The sequence below is a fragment of the Microtus ochrogaster genome, linkage group LG2 (genome assembly GCF_000317375.1).
Source record: "Microtus ochrogaster isolate Prairie Vole_2 linkage group LG2, MicOch1.0, whole genome shotgun sequence".
NCBI classification, from domain to species: domain Eukaryota; kingdom Metazoa; phylum Chordata; class Mammalia; order Rodentia; family Cricetidae; genus Microtus; species Microtus ochrogaster.
In genome coordinates this window covers 19,333,119-19,356,061 of record NC_022028.1, presented here as the reverse complement: position 1 = coordinate 19,356,061, position 22,943 = coordinate 19,333,119, and the positions used below count along the sequence as shown (strand labels likewise).

At 41.0% G+C, this 22,943-nt stretch overlaps 1 protein-coding gene across 2 annotated transcripts in view; it reads left to right on the top strand.

The window, feature by feature from the left end:
- The window catches only part of Bend6 (BEN domain containing 6), a 49,570-nt gene that overhangs the window by 5,994 nt on the left and 20,633 nt on the right, over window positions 1–22,943 (top strand). The window contains exons 2-4 of one of the 2 annotated variants that reach the window (XM_026785582.1): window positions 5,071–5,412; window positions 15,237–15,442; window positions 21,306–21,483. In XM_026785582.1, the coding sequence (XP_026641383.1) occupies window positions 15,323–15,442; window positions 21,306–21,483 (298 nt within the window). In that variant the 5' untranslated portion in view covers window positions 5,071–5,412; window positions 15,237–15,322. The remainder of the gene's footprint in view (window positions 1–5,070; window positions 5,413–15,236; window positions 15,443–21,305; window positions 21,484–22,943) is intronic. The other variant, XM_013351002.2, reaches the window with a different exon arrangement.

The following is a 22,943-nucleotide window of genomic DNA, read 5'->3' as shown; positions in this document are numbered from 1 at the left end:
ATAGTGTGTATCCTAGTAATATCACAAACTGCATGCATGAAGTCTCAACATGACTGCCTAAACATGATCTGAACACGGACAACACCAGACATGCCACGTGGATGGGGGAAGGCCCATGAGTCCCCATACAAAGAACTGCAGGCAACGACAGAATGCTGAGAATGGGAGGGGTGATCTTCCCCAGGGAAGAGCACACCAATTGGATATCCAGTACCAAATGGTTGGCCCTACAAACACAAACACAAGTAGCATTGCACAGACTGAGCAGATTATATATAGAAATGTATCTGTATATACATGTACATTTATACATGCATGTAACAATAATGAATGATAAAAGGCATGAATTTGAATGAGAGCAAGGAGGGGTTTGGCTGGAGGAATGAAAGGGGAAAATGAAGTAATTATATTATAATCTCAAATTTAAACGAATTTTTTAAAAAATGTGACGGCCAGTAAGATGGCTCAGCAGGTAAAATGGTTGCCCGTGTGGCCTGAATTCAACCCTCGGAGTCAACATAAGGTAGAAGGGGAGCCCTGTCTCCACAGCTCTTTCCTTTGCCCACATGTGATACACGCCCCCATCTACACCCACGCATGTGCACATCATGCACACACATGTACACACACAACAATATAGTAATAAAAGGATGTGGGGACTGGAGAGCTGGCTCAGCAGTTAAAACACAGACTGCTCTTAGGAAGGACATGAGTTCAATTCCTAGTGGCCCGTAACCACCTGCAACTCCAGCCCCAGAACAGATTCGATGTCTCTGGCTTCCGAGGGCACCAGAACTCATGTTCACAGAGACACACAAATATACACATAATTGGAAAATAAAAACTTAAAAGATAATCTGGACAGTGGTGGCACATGCCTTTAATCCCAGCACTTGAGAGGCATAGGCAATCAAATCTCTGAGAGGCCTACCTGATCTACAGAGCTAGCTCCAGGATAGCCAAGGCTACACAGAGAAACCTGTCTTGAACCCCCCCCCAAAAAAAGATAATATGGGATACCTTGGGGTGTAGTCAAGACTTGTAAATTACCCAGTTGGTAAAAGTATAATGCCTTCAAATATTGCCTCCTTGAAAACAAACAAAAATGCATAAGAATTACTCTAGCTAGCAGTGTATTATTTATAAATCGCATTGGACAAGTAATCTACTTGTTCTTAGGTGAAATCTCTTTCATATGCTTATAGTGAAAGGAAAAAAATCTATATCATTGAAAAGAATCTAATTGGAATAATGTAATCTTGACTACCTGTTGATTTCTAGTTACCAGAATCAGGAAGGCAATTGTGCAATGGCTCACATTTGATAAGAGTTTGGGAAGGGAAATCAGTTGTCATTTTCAGCAATATCAAATGTTCTTTTCAGCAAATATGCTCTCAAAAGGACTTCATACATATATTAGTATAATATAAACATTTTAAAAATAACATAAAGGCATTATTATAAGAGAAAATGTTTCTAATAGAGTCACTTTAGATTGTACTCTTAACAGTATCAAGATCCATAATAATACTGTGGAGAAAAAAAAACTGTGTCTGAACTTACAGAGTTCAAAAAAATGTCCATAGTTTGGTAGCTCAAAAACACCAGAATACTGGAACTCATCTACACTATAATACTTTTTAGGAAGGAATTATTATTATCCACAAGCAACCAGAACGCATTTATGTAGCTTCCACATTGCACAGAGGATTGAGTCATGCAGCAAAATACTGAATCATTTGGCCAGATAATTTACACACAGTTGTAGGAACTGCTGGTAGGGATTTTAAGAGCTTTTCATAAATCGAATCATGAAGCTTTTAGAGTCATAAATCATAGAGTTCATTGTTATTCAGATGGAGTAAAATACCTCTACCATTTCTAAGAATGTGCAACTTACAAAGACAGTTTGAAAACTGAAATCATTTCCCGGGTAGGTTCAAGGTGAGGTTTGTCATATGACTTCTGGCATCCCAATATTCTTTTGGAGAGGAGGGTTGTTATTGGTTGGTTGGCTGGTTGGTTAGAGACAGGGTCTCACTGTGTAGCTTTGCCTACGCTGGAACTCAGTATGTAGACCAGCATGGCTTTCAATTCACAGAGATCCACTTGCCTCTGCCTCCCAAGTGCTAGGATTAAAGTTATGTACCAGCATACCTGGCTCTGACATTACTAAATGAAAAAAAAAATAAAGAAGAGATAATATGTTCACAGTTTCATAATAAATGCTATAAGTGAATATAAAATATTGATTAGTATTCATTTATTCAATTTAATATCTTCCCAATAGTAAAACTACAGCCACCTTGAAATGATTATTCCTATTTTGAAATCTTTAGGACTTCCACATTCATTTTCAATTTTATTTTCTGCATTAAATATTTTATGCTATTGCAGCCATTTGTTCATTGCCTGAAAGAATAGTATCACTTAAAAAGAAAAGAAACGCTGTGTACCAAGAAAACTGCACAAGTAACTAGCGATTGTTGAAAAGCTTTTTAATAACACATAGTTTCGGAAGTTTTGAGATTATCCTAGTATAAAAATAGCCCAAGAATCCTCAGGAACAGAAAGAAAAGTGCGTTAAAACGTCTGTATAGCCCCGGACATTGTAGAGTAGGAAAACAAACAGCAAACACACTGATTTAGAATGTAGGAGAGTTGACATTTCAAAGCCTACAGCGCTGGCAGCCCCAGCTCTACTGTAGGAGTTCCCAGCTTGAAATCCATAGGGAGTTTCTAGGGATCTGTGTTTATATGTGGGGCTCCACCTACTCGTGATCTCCAGCCTTCCACCAGACACAGAATGCCATGGCTTGTACTTATGTCCCTTCCAAAGTGCATGTTGAAATTTGACTGCTGTTATGTAGTATTGGGAGGTAGAAATCTTGGAGTAGGACCCTTGGGAAGGCTTCTGTGGAGTTAATGTTCCTAGCTTAAAAGTGGGTTATCAAAGGGCAAGCTCAGCTCCTTCCTCTTTCCCTCTCTTCTTCTGCCTTGAAATGAGGCAGCAAGAGGGCTCTAACCACATGCTGACATTCTTAGACTCCACAAGTCTGTGTAAACATATATAAGTGTGTATACAGACAGACAGACAGGCGACAGACAGACAGACAGATAGATAGATGATAGAGATTTATCATTCTGCAGTACTGGGGAATGAACCCAGGGCCTTGCCCATTCTAGGTGAGCACACTACCCCTGAGTTATACTACAGTGCAAACCAATACAGTTCTGTTCACTGTAAAGGACCAAGCCTGTGCTGTATGTTGAGAAGCTCCTCAGGCATCCTTGTAAGCCTCAGTTCTTGCTCCCTGTCACATGGCCTAGCCATCAGGCCTCCATTTTCCATCAGCATAACTACTTTCTGTCACAACTCTATCACAAGACTTTTTATTTCACTGTGTGACGGTCAAACTCCAGATCCTCAGGTCTAGTATCCTGCGGAACCCTTATCTCTCAGTTCTACAAGTTCTGTTCCCTCCGAGTTCCCTTCTGTCTGTCCAAATAGTGAAGAGTGGACACCGTGTTCATCGCTCCAATCAGTGAAGAAGGGACACAGCGCTCATGCTTTCCCCACAGAAATGGACTTTGACTCATCGTCCCTCAAGGGCCTCGGATGACTCCTGGGAGCCTAGTAGTTTGCTTGCTGCTCTTTGCGGAAACTCCATGGCCATCTGTCATGAGATAATAATCTACCTTGAGAGGCTACTGCAGGGCTGCAGTTCCTGTCCCAGACTTCCTGTCGACCTCCAGGCGGGTAAGCTAGTCTCAGGCTGGGGAATGCTGAAGGATTCTTGAAATCTCACCACTCGGAGGCTGGAAGCAGGAAGATTGCAAGTTTCTGACCAGCTTAAGTCATGAAATGTGATGGTCAGCCCCAGTGGTCAGTTTGTGTAGATTTGGAATTGCCTAGAGGGACACATCACCAGGTGTGTGTGTCAGGATATTTCCAAAGAGATTTAACAGGAGAAAGGTCTGAAGACAAGGGTCCAAGACTGAATGTATAAGGAAAAGGGAGGCCTGCTTCCTGACCGCACATTTTTGCCGCCATGTCTTCTCCACCGGGATGGACTGCATTCACTCAAACTGAGCCAAAATCAACCATTCCTGAAGTTAAATTCTTCAGATATTTTGTCACAGCAATGAAAAAGACTAATACAAGAGACCTGCCTAAATGAACCTGGGTGTTAGTGCCTGGATTACAAGTTTCACAGCACCCCAGAGGTTGGCTGGCAGAGTCGGCACGGGACAGCATACTCCAGTCTCTTTCAGTACTGAATGGCCGGCTGCCTTGATACAGATGTTCTGGTGATCATAGATAATGCTTACTGCGTGCTTGCGCTTCTGCCTACATTTGTTTATTCTGTCCACACAGCAACCATGGGTTAGGGCTACACTTACGCTTACCTTACATGAGTGCCCAGAGCTTATGATGGAAGGTATCTGCTTCCCCACCCAGGGCCGTACAGCTAGCAGGTGGAATTAGGAATTTCCTAGCCCTCCAAAACAGCCCTTCCTGTTGTGTGCTTTCATTGGCATTGCCTCCCACCCCTGCAGCTCCTTGTCTGAAGGAATTCCTTATTTAACTGGGAAGAAATTTTCCTAGATCACCTCTCATAAACTTTCGATCTAATGAGATCCCTTTCATTAAAATTTTATCATTTTCGTTCTGTTTCAGTCTCGTATGCCTGTTCCCATCCCTTAGGGGAATATGAATTAGCACCCCCATGGTGCTAAACCCCTTCAAAGGAACCAGGCAGACTCATCTTGGAAAGCAGTCACTGTTTATCCTCTACTTAAAAAAAGTGTAGCACTGATAACTTTCTATTTACATGAAGTTGAGCTTCATATCAAAAGCATCTTAGGCACTGAGATTAATCAGGAGTATTTTTTTTAGTCCTCTCCAGCCTCCTCTATTTTAAAGATCCCATCTCCTCCCACATATTTAATCTAGCCTTATATGAGAGGAATCAGTTAATAATTAAAATATTACTGTTAATCAGCATGATGTTAATATAACGAATATGTCAACCCAAACGTGGTTCTGCTATCATCTCCACTTTACAGATGGACAGCTCGCCCAGAAAGACCCAGCACAGAGGATACTAAGAGCCGGGGATGCAGATCCAGATGGTTTGGTGTGATGCGAGAGATATTCTTTATAATCCTGTGTGTGGCCCTGCTTCATCGTCTCATGTGTCTGGATGAGGTTTAGACTAGAAGATTAACACCACTCACACAAACTTCAGCTCTACTTTAAAAGAAGTTTCTACATAAGCTTTTCTACCAATTCTTACAAGGATGGGTTTCGTAGGGGCTGGCTTCTCCACAGCAGAATTAACAGCTCACAAAATCATCCTCAAAGACTACTAGTGCTGCTGGTGGCCTTGAACACTCCAGAAGCCTGAGGTTAGGTCATTGTTTTGAACGTCTGTCCTGTCTGTTGTCCTTCCTTGCCTTTGTGTGGCTTCCTGACATTATATACATCCCAGGAATAATGACTTACATTGCATAACACAATATGATTTTTACCTTGTCTTTATTTCCTAAACAATACAGTATGATCGTCACACTGTTGTGGGTTTGTTTTACAAATTTTATTCCTAAATAAGGAACAAAGACAAGAAAAACATTTATCTACAAATATTCAGTCAAGACTTGACCTTTCCCTAAACATCTTTTTGTGTGATCAGCTGAACGCAAAGGTAAAAGCCCGTGGGTGTGCAAAAGCAGCTGTGCTCTTGGTCTCCACTTTTAACCTTTTCTGGTTCTGGTTGTGACAAGCTGTCGCAACCTTGCCAGCACTTCTGTCAGAAAGAAGTGTTCCTTCCTGACAGTCTGTCCATTTCCACTATTCTGATGAACTTATTGATAGTAGAAAACTCTGCTCATAAATAAGTAAATGGATGTATTTTTTTCTTTTTTCTTGTGAGTGTATTTTTCTTAATGACATCTACTTAAGAGACCAGGAAATATAACCTGTTAGGATGTATAATGTAGCTGAACATTTTATACATTTTTTTAATTTTAATGTTGCTTCAAGTTGGATAGTAGAATAAGAAGAGGAATTATTAGTAGTAGATAAAGGGGGAAAGCACTTACGATGATTTATTAAGTAATTATCTGAAATACGTGTTTAGACCTAAAATATAAGAGTTTAGAAAACACAAAATTAAGGGGGACATTGATAAATGGCAAGCAGCTTTTTTCATGAACATATGTCATCAATTTAGCATAGCTGTTTCAGAGAGAACTAGCTTGTCTTATCGTGTTTCGATTGATTAGATAAATTAATGATTAAGAGTTGAATTACTCCTTTTTATGCATAAGCATTGACTCTGGTATCAACATTATTACATTAGTGAATTTAAAAATTGAATTTAAAGTCATTAAAGTTGTAGAATACCCTTACTTAAAAAAAAAACATAATGCTCATACTTTACTCTGAAAATTTTCAAGATGAATAAAATGCTCTACATAATAAAAAGAAATAGGAAGTGGAGGACATGGCTTGTGAGTATGCCGAAGCAGAACTGTTAGTTGAATTTCCTCTCCTTAGGCTCAACTCCACACCTTTGTTTTTGATGAATGGAGGGGGTGCAGCACTAAGTATCAGGTGGACGAACAGTAAAGGAAGAAAAACCAGGGATAAAATCACTACAAAATCTGGCATTTCTTAGAAAATGTTTTAGAGGCCTTGAAGCCACAGAAAACTTTACTCAGGTCCTTCTGAGTTGCTTGCTCAGCTCCTGACTTTTTGTTGACGACGGATGGGAAGGATGCCATTAGGGAGCAGTTAAGAGACCTTCCTTTGTTGCTAGCCTTTGGTTTCTATGGCATCCGTATCGGCTTGTAGAGATCTCCTTGAATCCAGCCACACTGTGTAAAGAAGACAAACACAGATCGTTTCGTATTTATTTCTCTTAGTTCTCCAGCCGGGTCATGCCAGACCGTGGAAACCAGAAATACTTATGGTTTCTGTTTCTGTGAAGAGACACCATGACCACAGTAACTCTCATAAAAGTGAAAGACCCTCTGGACACCCCCCCAGAACCCGCAGCTGGCTTGCTCCCATGAGAACATCCTGTTCGCTTGAGACCCTCAGAACCCTCTCAGGACCTGCAGCTAGCTGGCTCTCATGAGAACATCCCGTTTCTGGACTCGGAGTGTCCTGGTTCTGGGGACTTCATTGGAGGAAAAGGTCCTCTCTGAGGGTCTTTCGTAAGAAAACATTTCATTGGGACTGGCTTACAGTTCTGAGATTTAGTTCATTATTTTCATGGTGGGAAGCAAGGCAGCAATTAGGCAGACATGGTTCTGGAGAGATAGCTGAGAGTTCTATATCTTGTTCCGCAAGCAACAGGAATGAACTGTGTGTCACACTGGGTACAACTTCAGCGGAGACCTTGATCCCCACCCCCCACGCTCACACACAGTGACACACTTCCTCCAACAAGGTCACACTTACTCTAACAAGGCCATACCTCCTAAAAGTACTACTCCTGGGGCCCACTTTCTTTCAAACGACCACATTTCACTCCCTGGGCCCCATAGGTAGCCATATTATAATGCAAAAATGCATCCCGTACAACTTCAAAAGTCCCCATGCTCTATAACAGTCTCAAACTTATTTAAAAGTCTAAAGTTCAAAGTCTCTCCTGAGATTCATGCAACCTCTTAACTGTAATCCTATAAAATCAAAAAGCAGACCACATACTTCCAACATATAATGGCACAGGATATACATTACCATTCCAAAACATAGGGAAAGGAACATAGTAAGGAAATACTGAACCAAAGCAAAACCAAAAACCAGCTGGGCAAGCTAAGCTCTACATCTCCATGTCTGATACTGTGGTAGTTTGAATGGAATTGGCCTCCATAAGCTTATAAGGAGTGTCTCTATTGGGAGGTGTGACCTTGTTGAAGTAGGTGTGGCCTTGTTGAAGTAGGTGTGGCTTTGTTGAAGGAAGTGTGTCACTGTGGCAGTGGGCCTTGAAGTCTCTTTTGTTTAACCTTCTCGCAGTGTCACAGATACTTCCTATTGTCTTCTGATTAAGATGTAGCCAACACAAGTCCGCCTGCATGCCTCCATGCTCCTGATCATGATGATAATGGATTTCACCTCTGAAACTGTAAGCAAGCCACCCCAATTGAATGTTTTTCTTATAAGATTTGCTGAGGTCATGGTGTCTCTTTGCAGCACTAGAAACCCTGACTAAGACAGATGTCAAAACACTCCAGATCTCCAACTCCTTTCAGCTGTGTTGATTGCAACACACTTCTTTCCCTTGGGCTGCTTCCACTCCCTGTTATCAGCTTCCTTTGGTATGCATCCCACGACTCCTGCATCTTCAACATCTTGGGGTCTCCAAGGCAACCCAGGCTTCACTTTCACAGCTTCTTGCAGTGGCCTCTCTAGGCCTCCATTTAGGGACACCCCTGACACAGTCCTGGCCTCAGTGGCTTTCTTTAGTCACAGAGGAAGATTCTGTAACTCCTTTCTTCTATCCTTGACTCTAAAACCGGAACCACATGGCTGAAGTTGCCAAGTTCTGTTGCTTGCTGGGACTGGATCATGGCCACCTCATTTTCCCCAGCTTTCTGTTTTCAGTGGTTACCTTTACTGTCTAAGCTTAACTGTTCTGGAACTTGTCTGTAGACCAGGTTGGCCCCAAACAGAGAATTCTGTCTGCCTCTGCCTCCACCTCTGGAGTATAAAGGCATGTACCATCACCCCAGACTCTGAGCTTTTCTTTAATCCCTTTTCACTACCAAAAATTTAACTGGGCATAATCTTGCCCTGAGGTCACGACTCCCTTTATTATATTTCTTACCTCTTTATCACCTTGAACTCAGGATTTAGTTCCCTTCCATTTCCTGGTGCTCCTTTTCTCCTCAAACTGTACATTTTCTATTTTCCTTGCTCAGTCCTTCTTTTCATTATAAATCTTCATTAGAGTTAACGCTAGAAACCTCATGATCGAGTCAATACTAAGCTGTTTTAAGATTTCCTCAGCCAACAAAATTATTCTAAAACTCTTCATTTTAGCCTCAGGCATACTTTTCAGACAGTGGCAAAAAGCAGCCACATTCTTCATCAAAATATCACAAGACTGGTCTCTAGGCTGCATACTAAAGTCTATCTCCTCTGAAACCTCTTGAATCAGGCCCCCACCCTCAGCACTACTGTCTTTCATGTTACTACTAGGATGTCCCATTAAGCCATTCTTTAATCATTCAACTACTTTTCTAATTCATAGTCCCAAAGTCCATATTCCTCCAAATAAAAAACATGGTCTGGCCTATCACAGCACTACCCCAGGCTCTGGTACCAACTTCTGTCTTAGTTAGAGTTTATATTGCTGTGAACAGACACCATGAACATGGCAACTTTTTTTTTTGTTTGCTTGTTTGTTTTGTTTTTCAAGACAGGATTTCTCTCTGTAGCCCTAGTTGTCATGGAACTTGCTTTGTAGACCAGGCTAGTCTCAAACTCAAAGAGATCTGCCTGCCTCTGCTTCCTGAGTCCTGGAATTAAAGGTGTACAGTACCACTGCCCAGCAACCATGGCAACTCTTATAAAGGAAAACATTTCATTCATTGGTGTTGGCTTACAGTTAAGAGCTTTCATCCATCATCTTCATGGTGGGGAAACATGGCAGAGTGCAGGCAGACATGGTGATGGAGAGATAGCTGAGTGCTCTACATCTTGATCCTCAGGTAACAGGAAGTGAATTCTGTGTCACACTGGGTATAGCATGAGAATAGATGACCTCAAAACCTATCCCCTATAGTAACACACTTCCTCCAACAAGACCACACCTCCTAATAGCCACTCTATGGGGTCCATTTTCTTTCAAACCACCACACTATCCTTATTTAATACAGCAATGGTGCTGCAATAAACAAATATTGTTGGCCAAGGCTCATTGTTGATAGCAGATGTCCACACATAGAGTACCAACAGCAGAAGGGATCTGATAACTGGTAAATAGACACCCAGGCAGCCAGAAGGTGAAAGAACCCTCCCATGTCATACCAGTTCACTAAAATTAGAAAGTTTCGATATAGACAAGTCTTTGAGACATTGACAACTAAAGACAAAGAAACATGAGGACAGTGGTGTCCCACAGGGCTGGTCACTGTGGAAATGATGCCAGCTCTGGACTAAAGTTATTGCTGGGAGAGATCATAGACACGGGAAATACTCAGATACTCTGAAAATGTAAAGAGACTCCATAGATCAGGGCCCTGGAGATAAGTTCTCCCAATTCACCGTCTTCCCTCCTTCTTCACTGCTCCCTGGAACTCCACTGGCTGAATTCAGTCCCACATGTATTTTTCTATAACTTGCAGTAAAAAAAAAAAATGAAAGTGCCTGGCTTATGTTATTCATACAACCATATGTCGCGGGTATTATGTGGCTTTGGTTTAATTTGATCGGCTAAGTAATAACAGCTCTCTGAGGAGTCGTTAAATTTTGTAGGGAATAGAATAGCACTGCCGTGGGAATACACACAACACGCATGTTCAAGGAGCTTGCACCAAAGGGGAAGTTTCTAAAAGGTGAAATGGGAAGTCTTGTGTGAGATAGCTTGAAACAATAATCTGTGATTGCAACGCTCAATAACAATGGTTGTGCCAGTCAAAGACTAAGGAGGCAGCTGCTGGACAGATGTCTTGGGTAGATTTCCTGCGTGTGTGAAGCTGTGGTGACCTATGTTCAGGCTATGGTTTTGGGAGAGAATTTAAGAATCCTGTTTTCAGGCATCTGCTAATGAGTTCTTCTTCACCTTAACTCCCTGGCATTATTCCTCTATTGTTTTCTAGTTCGGACTCTACAATAGTGGCCATAAGATAATGCAAAAACTGTGTTCTTGCATGGTAAATTGTTTCGCTTATGTTGTGATAAATGCACTTTGACAGGACTGGAGAGATGGCTCAGAAGTTAAGAGCATGGGCTGCTCTTGAAGACGACCTGGGTTTGATTCCGAGCACCCACATAGAACCCCACAACTGTAACTCCAGTTCCAGGGGATCCAATACCCTCTTCTGAGCATGGGAGCACCAGGCATGCATGTGGTATAGAGACTTATATGCAGACAAAATACATATACACATAAGATAAAAATAAAATTAATGTGCACGCTGACAAAGGTTGCCATGTTTACAATATGTAACTGTACAAATCAGTGATAGTAAATACATTCATATAGTATAGCCATTATCGTCATTATCCAGCTCCAGAATGCTCCCAACTGTCAAATCCAAATTCTTTACCATTCAGTAATTCGCAGACCAAATCTTCCCTTATTCCCCAACCCCTTCCACTCAGCGTCCTACTTTCTGTCTTTGTAAATTTGCCTGCTCTGTGTACTTTGTATGAATGAAATCATGCTGTGTTTGTATCTTGGGAACTAATTCCCATGCATTCACTACTCTTATGTTGCTGTGACCAAGTATCTAAGATAAACAACTTAATGGAGGTAGAATATATTTCAGCTCATGGTTTCAGAGTACCCGTTCCATGGCGAGTTAACTTATATATTTGAGCAAACAGTCGTGGCAAAGAGAACAAGTGGGCTCTGTGTGTGTGTGTGTGTGTGTGTGTGTGTGTGTGCGTGTGTGTGTGTAGAAATGTCTATTTAAGTCTGTTGTCCATTTTTTAATTAAATTGTTTTCTGTGTTAAGTTTTGGTTATTAATCCCTTGCCAGAGACACAATTTGGAAATATTTTCTCATATTCTGCAGATTGCATTTTACTTTAGCAGTGATTGATAATAAGTAGTTTTTAATTCTTCATGAATTTCTTTTTTATATTATGTTCCTTGATGTCATAGAAAAGAAATTTCTATGAGTTGTTGCTAAATTCAGCAGTGTGTCGGTCTTAATTTTCAGAGTTTTTTCTTGAATGTGGATATGTTTTGTTCCCCTCACTTCTCAAGAGTAAACTTGTTCTTTGGCAATTTAATACATGTATATAAGATTCTGATGGCTCTCACCCCTTCCTTCCCATACCTGGCAACCCTACTCCTCCCTACAGGTCCCTCTTCCACATTCATGATTTGGGGGTGGGGGTCTTTTGTGATGCATTGACTTTAGCCAGGACTGTTCGTATGACCACATGTTTGGATCTATTCGAGCCTGATGGGCTCCTCAGCATGCACACAACAGCTACCCCTCCCAGAGAATCCATCAGTAGGCAGTAGCTTGGCAGGGAAGGGCGGCCCATGAAGCCATCCCCAGTGCATGATTGACGTTTGACCATCCCAGCCTTCTGCAAGCCCAAGGGAGGCAACTGCCAATGCTGTGAGATCATGTTTGCAATGGCTATGTTTTGCCCTGAAGACAGCATTCCACAGACTCTACTTTCCAGCTCTTACGCTCTTTCCTTTTCCCCAGGGCCTTCGCGGGAGTAGGTTAAAATGAATGTCTAGGTTTCAGCTCTCAACTATAACTTGTTCTCAGCAACTAGCTCAGTGATGCGTCTCTGCCTTCACCACGACATTCACTGCAAAGACAAATTTCTCTGACCAAGGCTGGGTATAAACCTGAGTGTCTAGAGTGTTAGTTTGGTACCATGTCAATTTAATTAAACAACAGTAATGAGACCCCGTATGCCCCACAGGCCTATAAAATTCCACAACCATGTTTCTTTCTGACAAGGTTTATTTATGTTATTACATTATTAATTCTCCAGTGGAATGGGCCTCAGCTTAAATCCAAACAGAGCAGTTTTGGGGGGTTTGTTTGTTTGTTTGTTTGTTTTTCAAATAAATGCCTAACCCTAGCTTGGCTTGTTTCTAGACAGCTTTTCCTAACTTAAATAACCCATCTACCTTTTGTCTCTGGGCTTTTACCTTTCTCTATTCTATATACCTTTCTTCCTTTCCTTCTTACGCCATCGCTGGTTGCATGGCTGGATGACTGACTGGCTGCTGGTGTCCTCCTCTTAATCTTCTTCCCTCTTATTTATTCTCTCTGCATGGCAGCCCCACCTGTCCCCCTGCTGCCTAGCTATTGGCCGTTCAGTTCTTTATTAAACCAATCAGGTGATTTAGTCAGGCAAAATAACACAACTTCACAGAGTTAAACAAATGCAACATAAAAGAATGCAACACATGTCTGTATCATTTAGCAAGTTTTCCACAGCATGAACGAATGTAACACATCTTAAAATAATATTCCACAATAGTTGGCTACCCCCATAAAAATCATGGCACTCGGGCCGGGCAGTGGTTTTAATCGCAGCACTCGGGAGGCAGAGGCAGGCAGATCTCTGTGAGTTCTAGGCCAGCCTGGTCTACAAGAGCTAGTTCCAGGACTGGCTCCAAAGCTGCAGAGAAATCCTGTCTTGAAAAACAAAACAACAACAAAAATCATGGCACGTCTTCCCCAACAGAGGAACTTTGAAGTTTGTAGGGTTCAAGGCTGGGTAAAACTGTCAGTGCCTTTTCTCTCTAAGCACCCTCTGTAGTTCCTTCGGGTACCAGAGAAACTAGTCAGTGTGGGCGGGGGGAGCTCTGAACTGATCACTGGCTTGATTTCTCTACATCTTGGAACAAGGTATGTAGAATTTTCAGAATAGAGTCTTATCATCTGTTTCTGGTGGGCAACCAAGAGGAATGGCAAGAACCAGTATTATGCTATCTCTTCTCCAGTGTGCATTTTTTTCCCTCATTATAAAAACGCAGGCAACTCTGCTTCCATAGTCTTATATTTGGCCCCTCTTTCTATGCCATTGATCTAAGTGTCTGTTTTGCACTGGTGCCATGCTGCTTCTATTATTATGGGTTTGTAGTATAACTTGGAATCAAGTATAGTAGCACCACTAACAACATTTTTGTATTTCAGGATTGCTTTGGTCATGGATTGTCTTTGTGTTTCCATTGGGAATTTTTGCATTAATTTCCTATTTTTGTGAAGAGTTGAGTTGATGTCTAGATGGATTGCATTGAATCTGTAGATTGCTTTTCATAAAATGTCCATTTTTCAATGTTGATTCTTCTAATCCCTGAGCATGGGAAGTCTCTCCATCTTCTAGTGTTAGATTGAGATTGAGAAAAATTTCAGGATTTTAAAGTGTTTACTTGTAGAGAGGTCTTTTACTTCTTACTTAAGTTTGTTCCAAGGCAAGATTTTTTTTTCTTGTTTTGTTTTTGTTGTTTTGTTTTGGATTAAGAATAGGATTTTCTCCCAGTTTTTTTTTTGTATGTTTGTCTCAGTGTGACTTTTTAATGGGAATATCTTTTTAAATTTATTTATTTTACATCCTAGCTGCAGTTTTCCCTCCCTCCTCTCCTCCAAGTTCTTCCCCCACAAACCCCTCTTTGTTCTCACACCCCAAACCACTCCTCTTTCATCGCTGTCTAGGAAAGGGTAGGTCACCCATGATTTTTGTATCATAATTTTGTATACTGTCAACTTGCTGAAGATGTTTATCAGCTGTAGGGGTTTTATGGTGGAGTCTTTAGGATCTCAGTGTATAGAATCATATCATATAGGCATAGACTGCCCTTTCATTTCCCAGCTGCCCAGACCCCAATAATCACACAGAAACTATATTAATTACAATACTGTTTGGCCAAATAGCTTAGGCATCTTTCTAGCTAACTCTTAACATCTTAAATAACCCATCTCACTGTGTCACCCAGGCTGGCCTTGAACACAAGATCCTCCTGTCTTCATCTCTGAAATGCTAGCAGTACGGGTGTGAACCCCCATGCCCAACTATAATGTTATCTTGAAAACTCCACTCTTTTGGTGATAGATAGATAGATAGATAGATAGATAGATAGATAGATAGATAGATAGATAGATAGATAGATAGAGATAGATAGAGCCAACAATACAATGGAGTTGTACGCCATGTTTATTATGAATTTTGTGAATAAAAATTTTGAGTAATGTATTTGCTAGTATAGTAATTCGATAAACAAAATGTTACCGTTTGCTCAATAATCCACATGTTTCATGAAGATCCATATGCACAATCTCTTTTGAAAGTTTTATTACTTATAATTAAACACTTATGAAAACAAACCAATTAAAGCAGGTACTGTGAAGATGAAGTGAGACCTAATGTGCTGCCCCAGCTACACACAGTCAAGGCTAAGTCTCGGCTCTGCAGCCTTGCTTCCTGGGACTTCAGAGTTGTCGGGCAGCATCCTGTGGGGGAGCACGCGGAAGCAGCGGCATGATGCACCCTCTGTTGTGTTTTTGTTTTTAAGGAGAAGCATTGGCTGCATGCAGAAGACCTATATGGGAGTCTCTGCCTCCGACGGTTTCAGAAAGCTTTCGCTGACTAACTGAGAAGATGCAGAAGATCTCGCAGACAGATGAAATTACCGATAACCAAGTTCTTAGGAAAAGGAAGAGGAAACGGACAGAGACAGTGAACTCAGAGAATGCAAATAGTGCCATGGATAAAGCACAGGTTGGTTTTCTCTTGCTTTGGTCTAGTCTTCTTATCTAGCTCAAGCATAGTCTACAATGCCTACACTTGCTTCTCGGTACTTTCTCCCCTTTCCTAGTAATTTGTGTTTATTCTTTATTCAATTGAGAGAATATAGCTTCTCTCAAGTAAAGCTTGGGTTGGAAACACAGTCAATAGGCACTGTCCCTACTTCATTTCAGCCAGGACCAAATGTCATTGTTCAAATTCTGTTTGCTGTTCTATACAACAAAAGATCATCAAACTGTGTGTGAAAATATTTTTCCTCACTAGACGCTTTGTGGAAACTGGTGGTTTCTTCATTAAGACATAGTCTTTGCTCTCTGTTTAGAACCTAGATCATGGTCTCCCTTTTTATTCCTTTCCCTTCCTATATTTTGGACAACTAATTGACATGTTCATTCTCTATTTTGATTTATATGTCTTCATACAACCACACATTTATACATGTTTTGTAACACATATAGCATGTTATATTTCCATGTTAATTTTTAAACTTTGCACTCTCATAACAAATGTTTTGAGAGTGCACAGTGGTGTCTGCCTCTTATTCCCATCTCTGACCCCCTCCCTCCCACTACTGCTTTTGCAGCCTCCCTACATTTCTTGCCTAAAAAAAAAACGTAGCTTCAGGACAGACTCCAAAGCCACAGAGAAACCCTGTCTCGGAAAAAAAAAAAAAAAACGTAGCTTACCACACACACCGCTCTGCACCTTGCTTTTCTACTTATCATTTGAAGATATTCCCACTGACAGACTACCTTTCTTTTCACCAGCTCTGTTATCCTCCTGTCTAAAGGCACCATACTCTAGGTAGCTATCACATGTGGAGTGGTTTTCAGCATTCTTCATATTGCCAGGCAGTTCGCACTGTAAAATGCTATCTTCATAGCAGTTGGTGGCACATGGATATCATTATCTAAGTCTTAATTTGCTTCTGAATTTTCAATAGGCACTGAATTTTCCAAAACTTGTTTATATGACTTCATATTATGAGATACATATAACTCATAAAACATGTTCTGTCAAGAAAGAAATTCACATTGCTATCAGCTTATATAGTTATCCATCTTCGTTTTTTGTTTTTAGGGCTAGAACCACTAAAATCCATTGATTTGTACAACTACACCCTACCGGTTATCTCTGTTTGAAATGCATAGGAGGATGAGTTGTGGCTTTGAGTTGTGCGTCTGTTTCTGTTCGTTTGCCTAGACGTCCTAAGACTGGATTAAACTCAAGTCACCAATAATGCACTGGTGTCACACTGGAAAAAGAAATAAAGGCACTTCCCCTTCGAGTGATTTAACCAAGAGGAAGCCCAGATTTGAAATCTGTGCTTCGTGCTCCCTATGTCTGCATGTTGTCTGAGCCTGAAGGCTGTCATGTTGATCTATCCCTGTGTCTGTCTGTCCTGTCTTTGGGCACCTGTGTTCTCTGTGTGTGCCTGTCTGTGTATGTCTGTTGTGTGGCTGTGGTGTGACTGTCCCTAATAAAGGGCTTGCTCTATCTTTACTGAATGGCATCTCACAAATAAGAAATGGGATACTTTACAGGAATCTTCAACATATTTTGACAAGGGATTAAGTTACTGGCTCCAACTGATCCCGACTGACCCAGACAACAAACAGTACTACATTGTTTATCAGCCAATATCCGTAACCTTTCAACCTTTGTGGTAGATTTTAGAAAGCTGCTATCTACCTCTGTATTGGCTGCCTTCTGGGAATGATACACATGCATTCTCCAGGTCAGAGGCATGGAAGAGTAGATAATTGAAGATGACAACTATGCTTTAGGTTAGGTAGGGAAATCCAAGGCAAGTAAGGTTGACTGTTACATTGTTCTCTTAAACACAGTTATGTTTTGTTTTGTTTTGTTTTGTTTTGTTTTGTTTTGTTTTGTTTTGTTTTGTTTTAAGGCTGAGTAGACAGTAGGGTTTTTAGTCTTTAATCTGTAATCTTTTTTAGTCTTTGGTCTCAAGGTATATTATTAACTCTGACTGTGAGGTCCAACAAAAGCTTCAGTCTGGTAGAATGAAAGAGGTATTTTCACAAAATTTCATTGCCACATAAGATGGTTTTCTGAAGGTTCACCCCATAGTCAACATGCCAGGGGCAGTGAATAGTCCTTTATCCATTTATACTTTCTCATCATTATCAGTATTAATATTATCAGTATCAGTATTAATATCAACACTTCTGATTTTCATCAGCTATCTTATTGTAATTTGCTAGTGTGGGCTTGAAACCGCTCAGGACTAAAATAGGCTAATGTTCTTGGGGCCAGTATAATGCTGTCTTTGACACTTTGCTGTCTTCCAAATCTTAATAGTTTTCCAGACTACATAATTCTGTTTGTTTCCATTGCAATTCACTCCAACCAGAGATCTTATTTGGCCCAAGATCTTGGGCCTGAAAGTCCTCTTCTTTTATTATTGCATCTGTAACTAGCTTCTTTTCTCTCCAATTTATAACAGTTACTAAGAGGCCTTATGAAACAAAATACTTGAAGGTATGCCTTGACTCCGAAGCATCTCATTGGGCTGGATACCATCATCAGAGATCACACAGCAAGACTCTTGAGCAAACCAAAGTGAAAGTCTACACTGTTGACGTGGGGAATTGTGGACCGTTTTTCCAATTTTGACATTTAACATTACTTTGAAGCTGTACTGTGTTGAAGATTCTCACACTGTTGATCCATCTTCCTCAGCTCACAACTTTGTCTGTGTCTAACAGTTGCTAATGTTTTCAGGAAAAGGAAATTCAGGCAGGAAGCTTTTCATTCCTTTAAGTTTGTGAACCAACAATGGCACATATTGTTTCTGATCATGTAGGAACTTAGGTTTAACTACAGTGAGGAGCATAGGAGTCTGGGAAATGAAGTCTTTAGCTGAGAGTTGCGTGCCCTTCTCAATGCCTGTTTCCATGAAGAAGTGAGAGAGCATAGCTACTTAGACATAGTGAGCACTCTCTTCCTCCACCAACTTTTCTTTGGGGCTCTGGCTCTGTGACATACATATTTATGTGTTTATGAGACTTGAATATACATAGCAGAAATCATAAAAAAGTGTGGTGACATTTTCCCATGACTGTTCTCATTGGGCTTTCGATTCTCTATCCCTGCTTGGTAAGATCAAACCAAACCCAAATCAAACAATAAAACCTAGACTTCTCCTTCACCATGGAGGATTCCTTTTGAGCTGTTGTTTCACTATTTGAGTCACTTCAAGATCTAAGCTTCGATCAGCTCTACATTCTTACCCTCCCCCATGCCACTGTTTTCATTGAGAATTGAGCCAGGTTTGGGGAAGGTTTGCATGTCATCTCAACATTTGGGGAGGGGCATATCTCTTCTACCAAAGTTCTCAATGTCCCTGACTGGTCCCTAGGTATCCATCAGTGTTTCTGATGGGCCCACCCTTCTAGGACTTTTGGGGGGATTCTGTTACCTCTACCCCCAGATTTTGGCAGCTTGGCACCCATGGCTACCTTCCACAAGACCCTGGCACTTTGTGTAATCTCTGACTACGTGCTCTCTTTTATCAATTCCCCCAAACTGCTGACCAGGACATGAGGACCTTCTGGATTTTCTTGCTGCTTTACATTAGGTCTGGAGAGTCAAGATGCCAGTTTTCAACACAAGTGCTCTGTCCTGACAGTAGACATGGATTGTCTTCAGATTCTCACCATCATTAATCTTGCTTCAGTTGGAAGTCTTGGGCATGTTTTCCTGTATGCACACACAGATCTGGGCATCATTTGCAAGAGCACAGGGGAGATAATGTTTAAATGTCATAAGATAATATTACAGTGCTTTCCAAAGTAGTGTGCCAAGTTCTCTTCCTACAGCAGCATATAGAGCATTTCAATGATCCATGCTTACTCTGCTCAGATTTGTCAGCTTCACTGGGTTTTGCCCAAATGATAGCTGATGGTGATTTTGACCTTTTCTCTGCTCACCAATGGGATTGAATATCTCTGCGTCTACTGATGAACCATATACATTTTTTTACTCTGTAAAATGGCCCTTAATATCATTTGCCCATTTTTCCATTAAGTTGCTGTTTTGATTAATAATACTGTAGATATTGTATTATAACTAATTTTCCATTGGTTCTTACTGTCTTTTTTCTTGTTTAGTGTGCCTTTATTGATATTGTAATCAGAGATTTTATGTCTAAGAAATGCCCACTCCAAGTTTAAAATATTTACATTTATATATGCTCATGCTTCTTGTACAATTTTTGAATTTTGCTTTTGATATATAAATTCTTAATCCATCTGCAGGGATTTGCACATAGGGGTGTGTGAGTATGCGTGTATGTGTGCACACATATGTAAGCACATACATATGGGGGCATGTGTATGTGTGAGAGAGAATGTGTATGTGTGTGTGGTAGTACATGCATATGTGTTTGGAATGAGGCAGAACTCCATTTCTTTACCTGTTTTTACAAGGCTAAATGAGCGAGCATTCCAGCATCCTTGGTGGAGCAGATCTCTTCCCTGGTGAGCTCCCAGCCTGCTCTGTCAGACGTCACAGTTCTCAGTCTCAGACATCTATTTCCTGGTATGGTTGTCTACCTCTGTATCAGCACCAAACTGAATTGTTCTGAATTTTTAATAACACCTTGAATTTGGAGAGGAAGTCTCAATTTCTGATATCTTTAAGAACTCTTTTGATATTCTTGGCTGTTGTGTTTACAAACTTTATAGTCAATTTTTACCTTTTCATTGGAATTGCATTACTTAGTAGAGTTCCACTGGAGGATAATCAGTATTTTTACTTATGGCCTTTCGTCTCTGAACTTTTCCTTCTACGTCGAGGGCATGTTTCAGTAATGGATTTTGTTTTCCTCATAAAGAGTTTGTTCTTTTTTGCTATTCATTAATGACACCTATGCTCAAAGCAAGATACAAGCACAAACGTAAAAGACTTAGACTCTAAGACTGGAAAAAAGTCAAGGCGTTCTACAATAATGTGTTTGTCGGACTTTTTCCTTGTAGCCCTGGAGATGACTCCCAGGGTCTTCACATGCTTAGCATGAGTTCCTTCCTGGCTTTTACTCACTGGAGACTTTAAAAGGACATTTTACGGAAGTCTAAAATGCATACGGAAAAACACACATCTCAAAACTGTGGTTCCGTGAGTTTCTACAAGATGACTATATGTATCTAGAGGATTATATGGTCACCCTTACACTGAGAGACCCTCACACCTGTACATTACCGCACCCTATGCTTGTGTGACTACTGTCCTTACAATACGTCAGTATGTAGCATCTTTTTGAAATGTTCCTAGTCATCTGTAGCTGATATACAGAGCAAGAATTTGCTGTCAGCTTGTTAAGTTTCCTCTAAAAAAAAAAAAAAAAGATAAGGTTGTTTCTTTTCTGTTCAGCCCAAACTGGCCTGGAGCTCACTCTGTATCTCAGGCTGACCTCCCATCTCCACCACCAAAGTCCTGGCATTAAAGACTGTGCCCCCTGTGATGGCATACTAACCCAGATGAAGAAAACAAGTCAGATTTTGAAGTACTTAGCGCAAGGCAGGTACCATCTCAGAGGAGCCCAGGTTTGAACCGTGGCCTTGCTATGACGCCCTCATTATATAATCTTCTGGGTTTTTTTTTTTCACTTGTTAGGCAGAAAGTCAAAATCCTGGCTTCTACTTGAAGATGATCATGAACATTTTTCCCATCCTTTCCTGAGTTCTGGAAGGCAGAGGAGAAAGCTGGGGACACACATTGTAGAAACCGCATGGGGAAATGGGCATCCGTGGGTTTAAGTAGCTTTGGCATACAGAGCATGGGGTGACTGTTAAAGGAACTGTCTTGTTTTTAGAGAGACCCATATTCAGGAAATGCCTTCCTGCCTGGCGAGAGCTCCAGTGATGACGAAACCCCCTTAGCAGAACTGTCCAAGGAGGAACTTTGTACCAAAATCAAAAACCTGAAGGAGAAACTAACGAACATCCGGAAGGAAAACAGTCGGCTTCGACAGTCTTTGGTCATGCTACAAGGTAAACCTTAAAGGGATTGGCATTTTAGATAAGCAGGACAATATGTGATTGGTGCAAAATATCGTATTACTGCAGATCAGTAGTTAAAAATGGAAAAGAAAATTAGTTCCTGAGAGAGCTGAAAAATGACATTGTAAGAAATCAGTCGATAGCAAAATTTAAATATAGAAAGCATCCGATTATTGCACACGTAATTTAGATTAGCTTCCAGTGTCCCAAATCTTGTAATCATTTAGAATGGTTCAACAGATATTTACTGAACTTAAGCTATTTACATACTGAGCCCCAGAAGGAAACAAAAGCTAGTCCGACCAAATACGTATGCCATAGTGTCCAGACGGACTTGCTCTGCCTCTCTGGTCAGGAAGACTCTAGAGAATGGGACTGTTTTTTGTTGCTGTTGTTGTTGTTTTATTTTGTTTTGGTTTTGGTTTTTCGAGACAGGCTTTCTCAGTGTACCTTTGGAGCCTGTCCTGTCACTAGCTCTTGTAGACCAGGCTGGTCTCGAACTCACAGAGATCCGCTTGCCTCTGCCTCCTGAGAGCTGGGATTAAAGGCGTGCGCCACCACCGCCCGGCTCAAGAGTGGTACTACTGTGATTGACTTTGAGCCAATGGTCCCACCGGCTGCACATGAGCTTTTGTGTCAGGAACAGTGGTTTAAGAATGACTCCAGTCAATTAAAAAAGAAAAAAATACAACAACACACATACACACACACACACAAAAGAATAACTACAGCCTAGAAGCAAATAGAAGAAAAGGATCAGACTAAGGAAATTAAAAACAAACAAACAAACAAACAAAAAACCCTGGCTTGATGCTTTTCTTTTTTTCTGTAGGATCCGTGTTTGTGTTCCACTTTATTTTATAGTGATGCTGTTCTTTGAGTATTTGGTATATGTATACAATGTGTTAGGATCATACCCACCTTCGTTTCCTCCCTTCAGATCCTGGCGGGCCCTCCCCACCTGCCGCCCCCATTCATACTCAGTTTTCAGGAGTGAAAGCTTTCGGTCAGGGTTCAGCACTGCGTGCCTTTTAAACCACAAGCTCCCTGGCAGCTATCTCCTCAGCATCGTGCTGTGCAACTCCAAATACACAGAGCATTTGACAGTGTGCTTCTCTGTACAGAACTGGTACAGGTGGTACAAGGAAGGAGGGGAGGACCAGCCATCAGGAGGTGTCACAGCCATTCAGACTAGCCTGATAGCACCTACTCTAGGGCAGTATGTGGGAATAAAGTCTGTCATTCCAAAGAAGGCTGGGGACAGACAGGAGGATAGAGCTGGGCAGGAGTGAAGTCAGAGGTTGACAGAAATGAGTCACTTTAGCCTGAGATAAATATCAAATTTAAATATCAAATTTATCCTTAAGTACAACAAGCTACATGTGAGCAGAAGGGTGTGTTTATTCCACTAAGTGTTAGCCCTTTAGTTCTTTACTTTAAAGATTGCAATT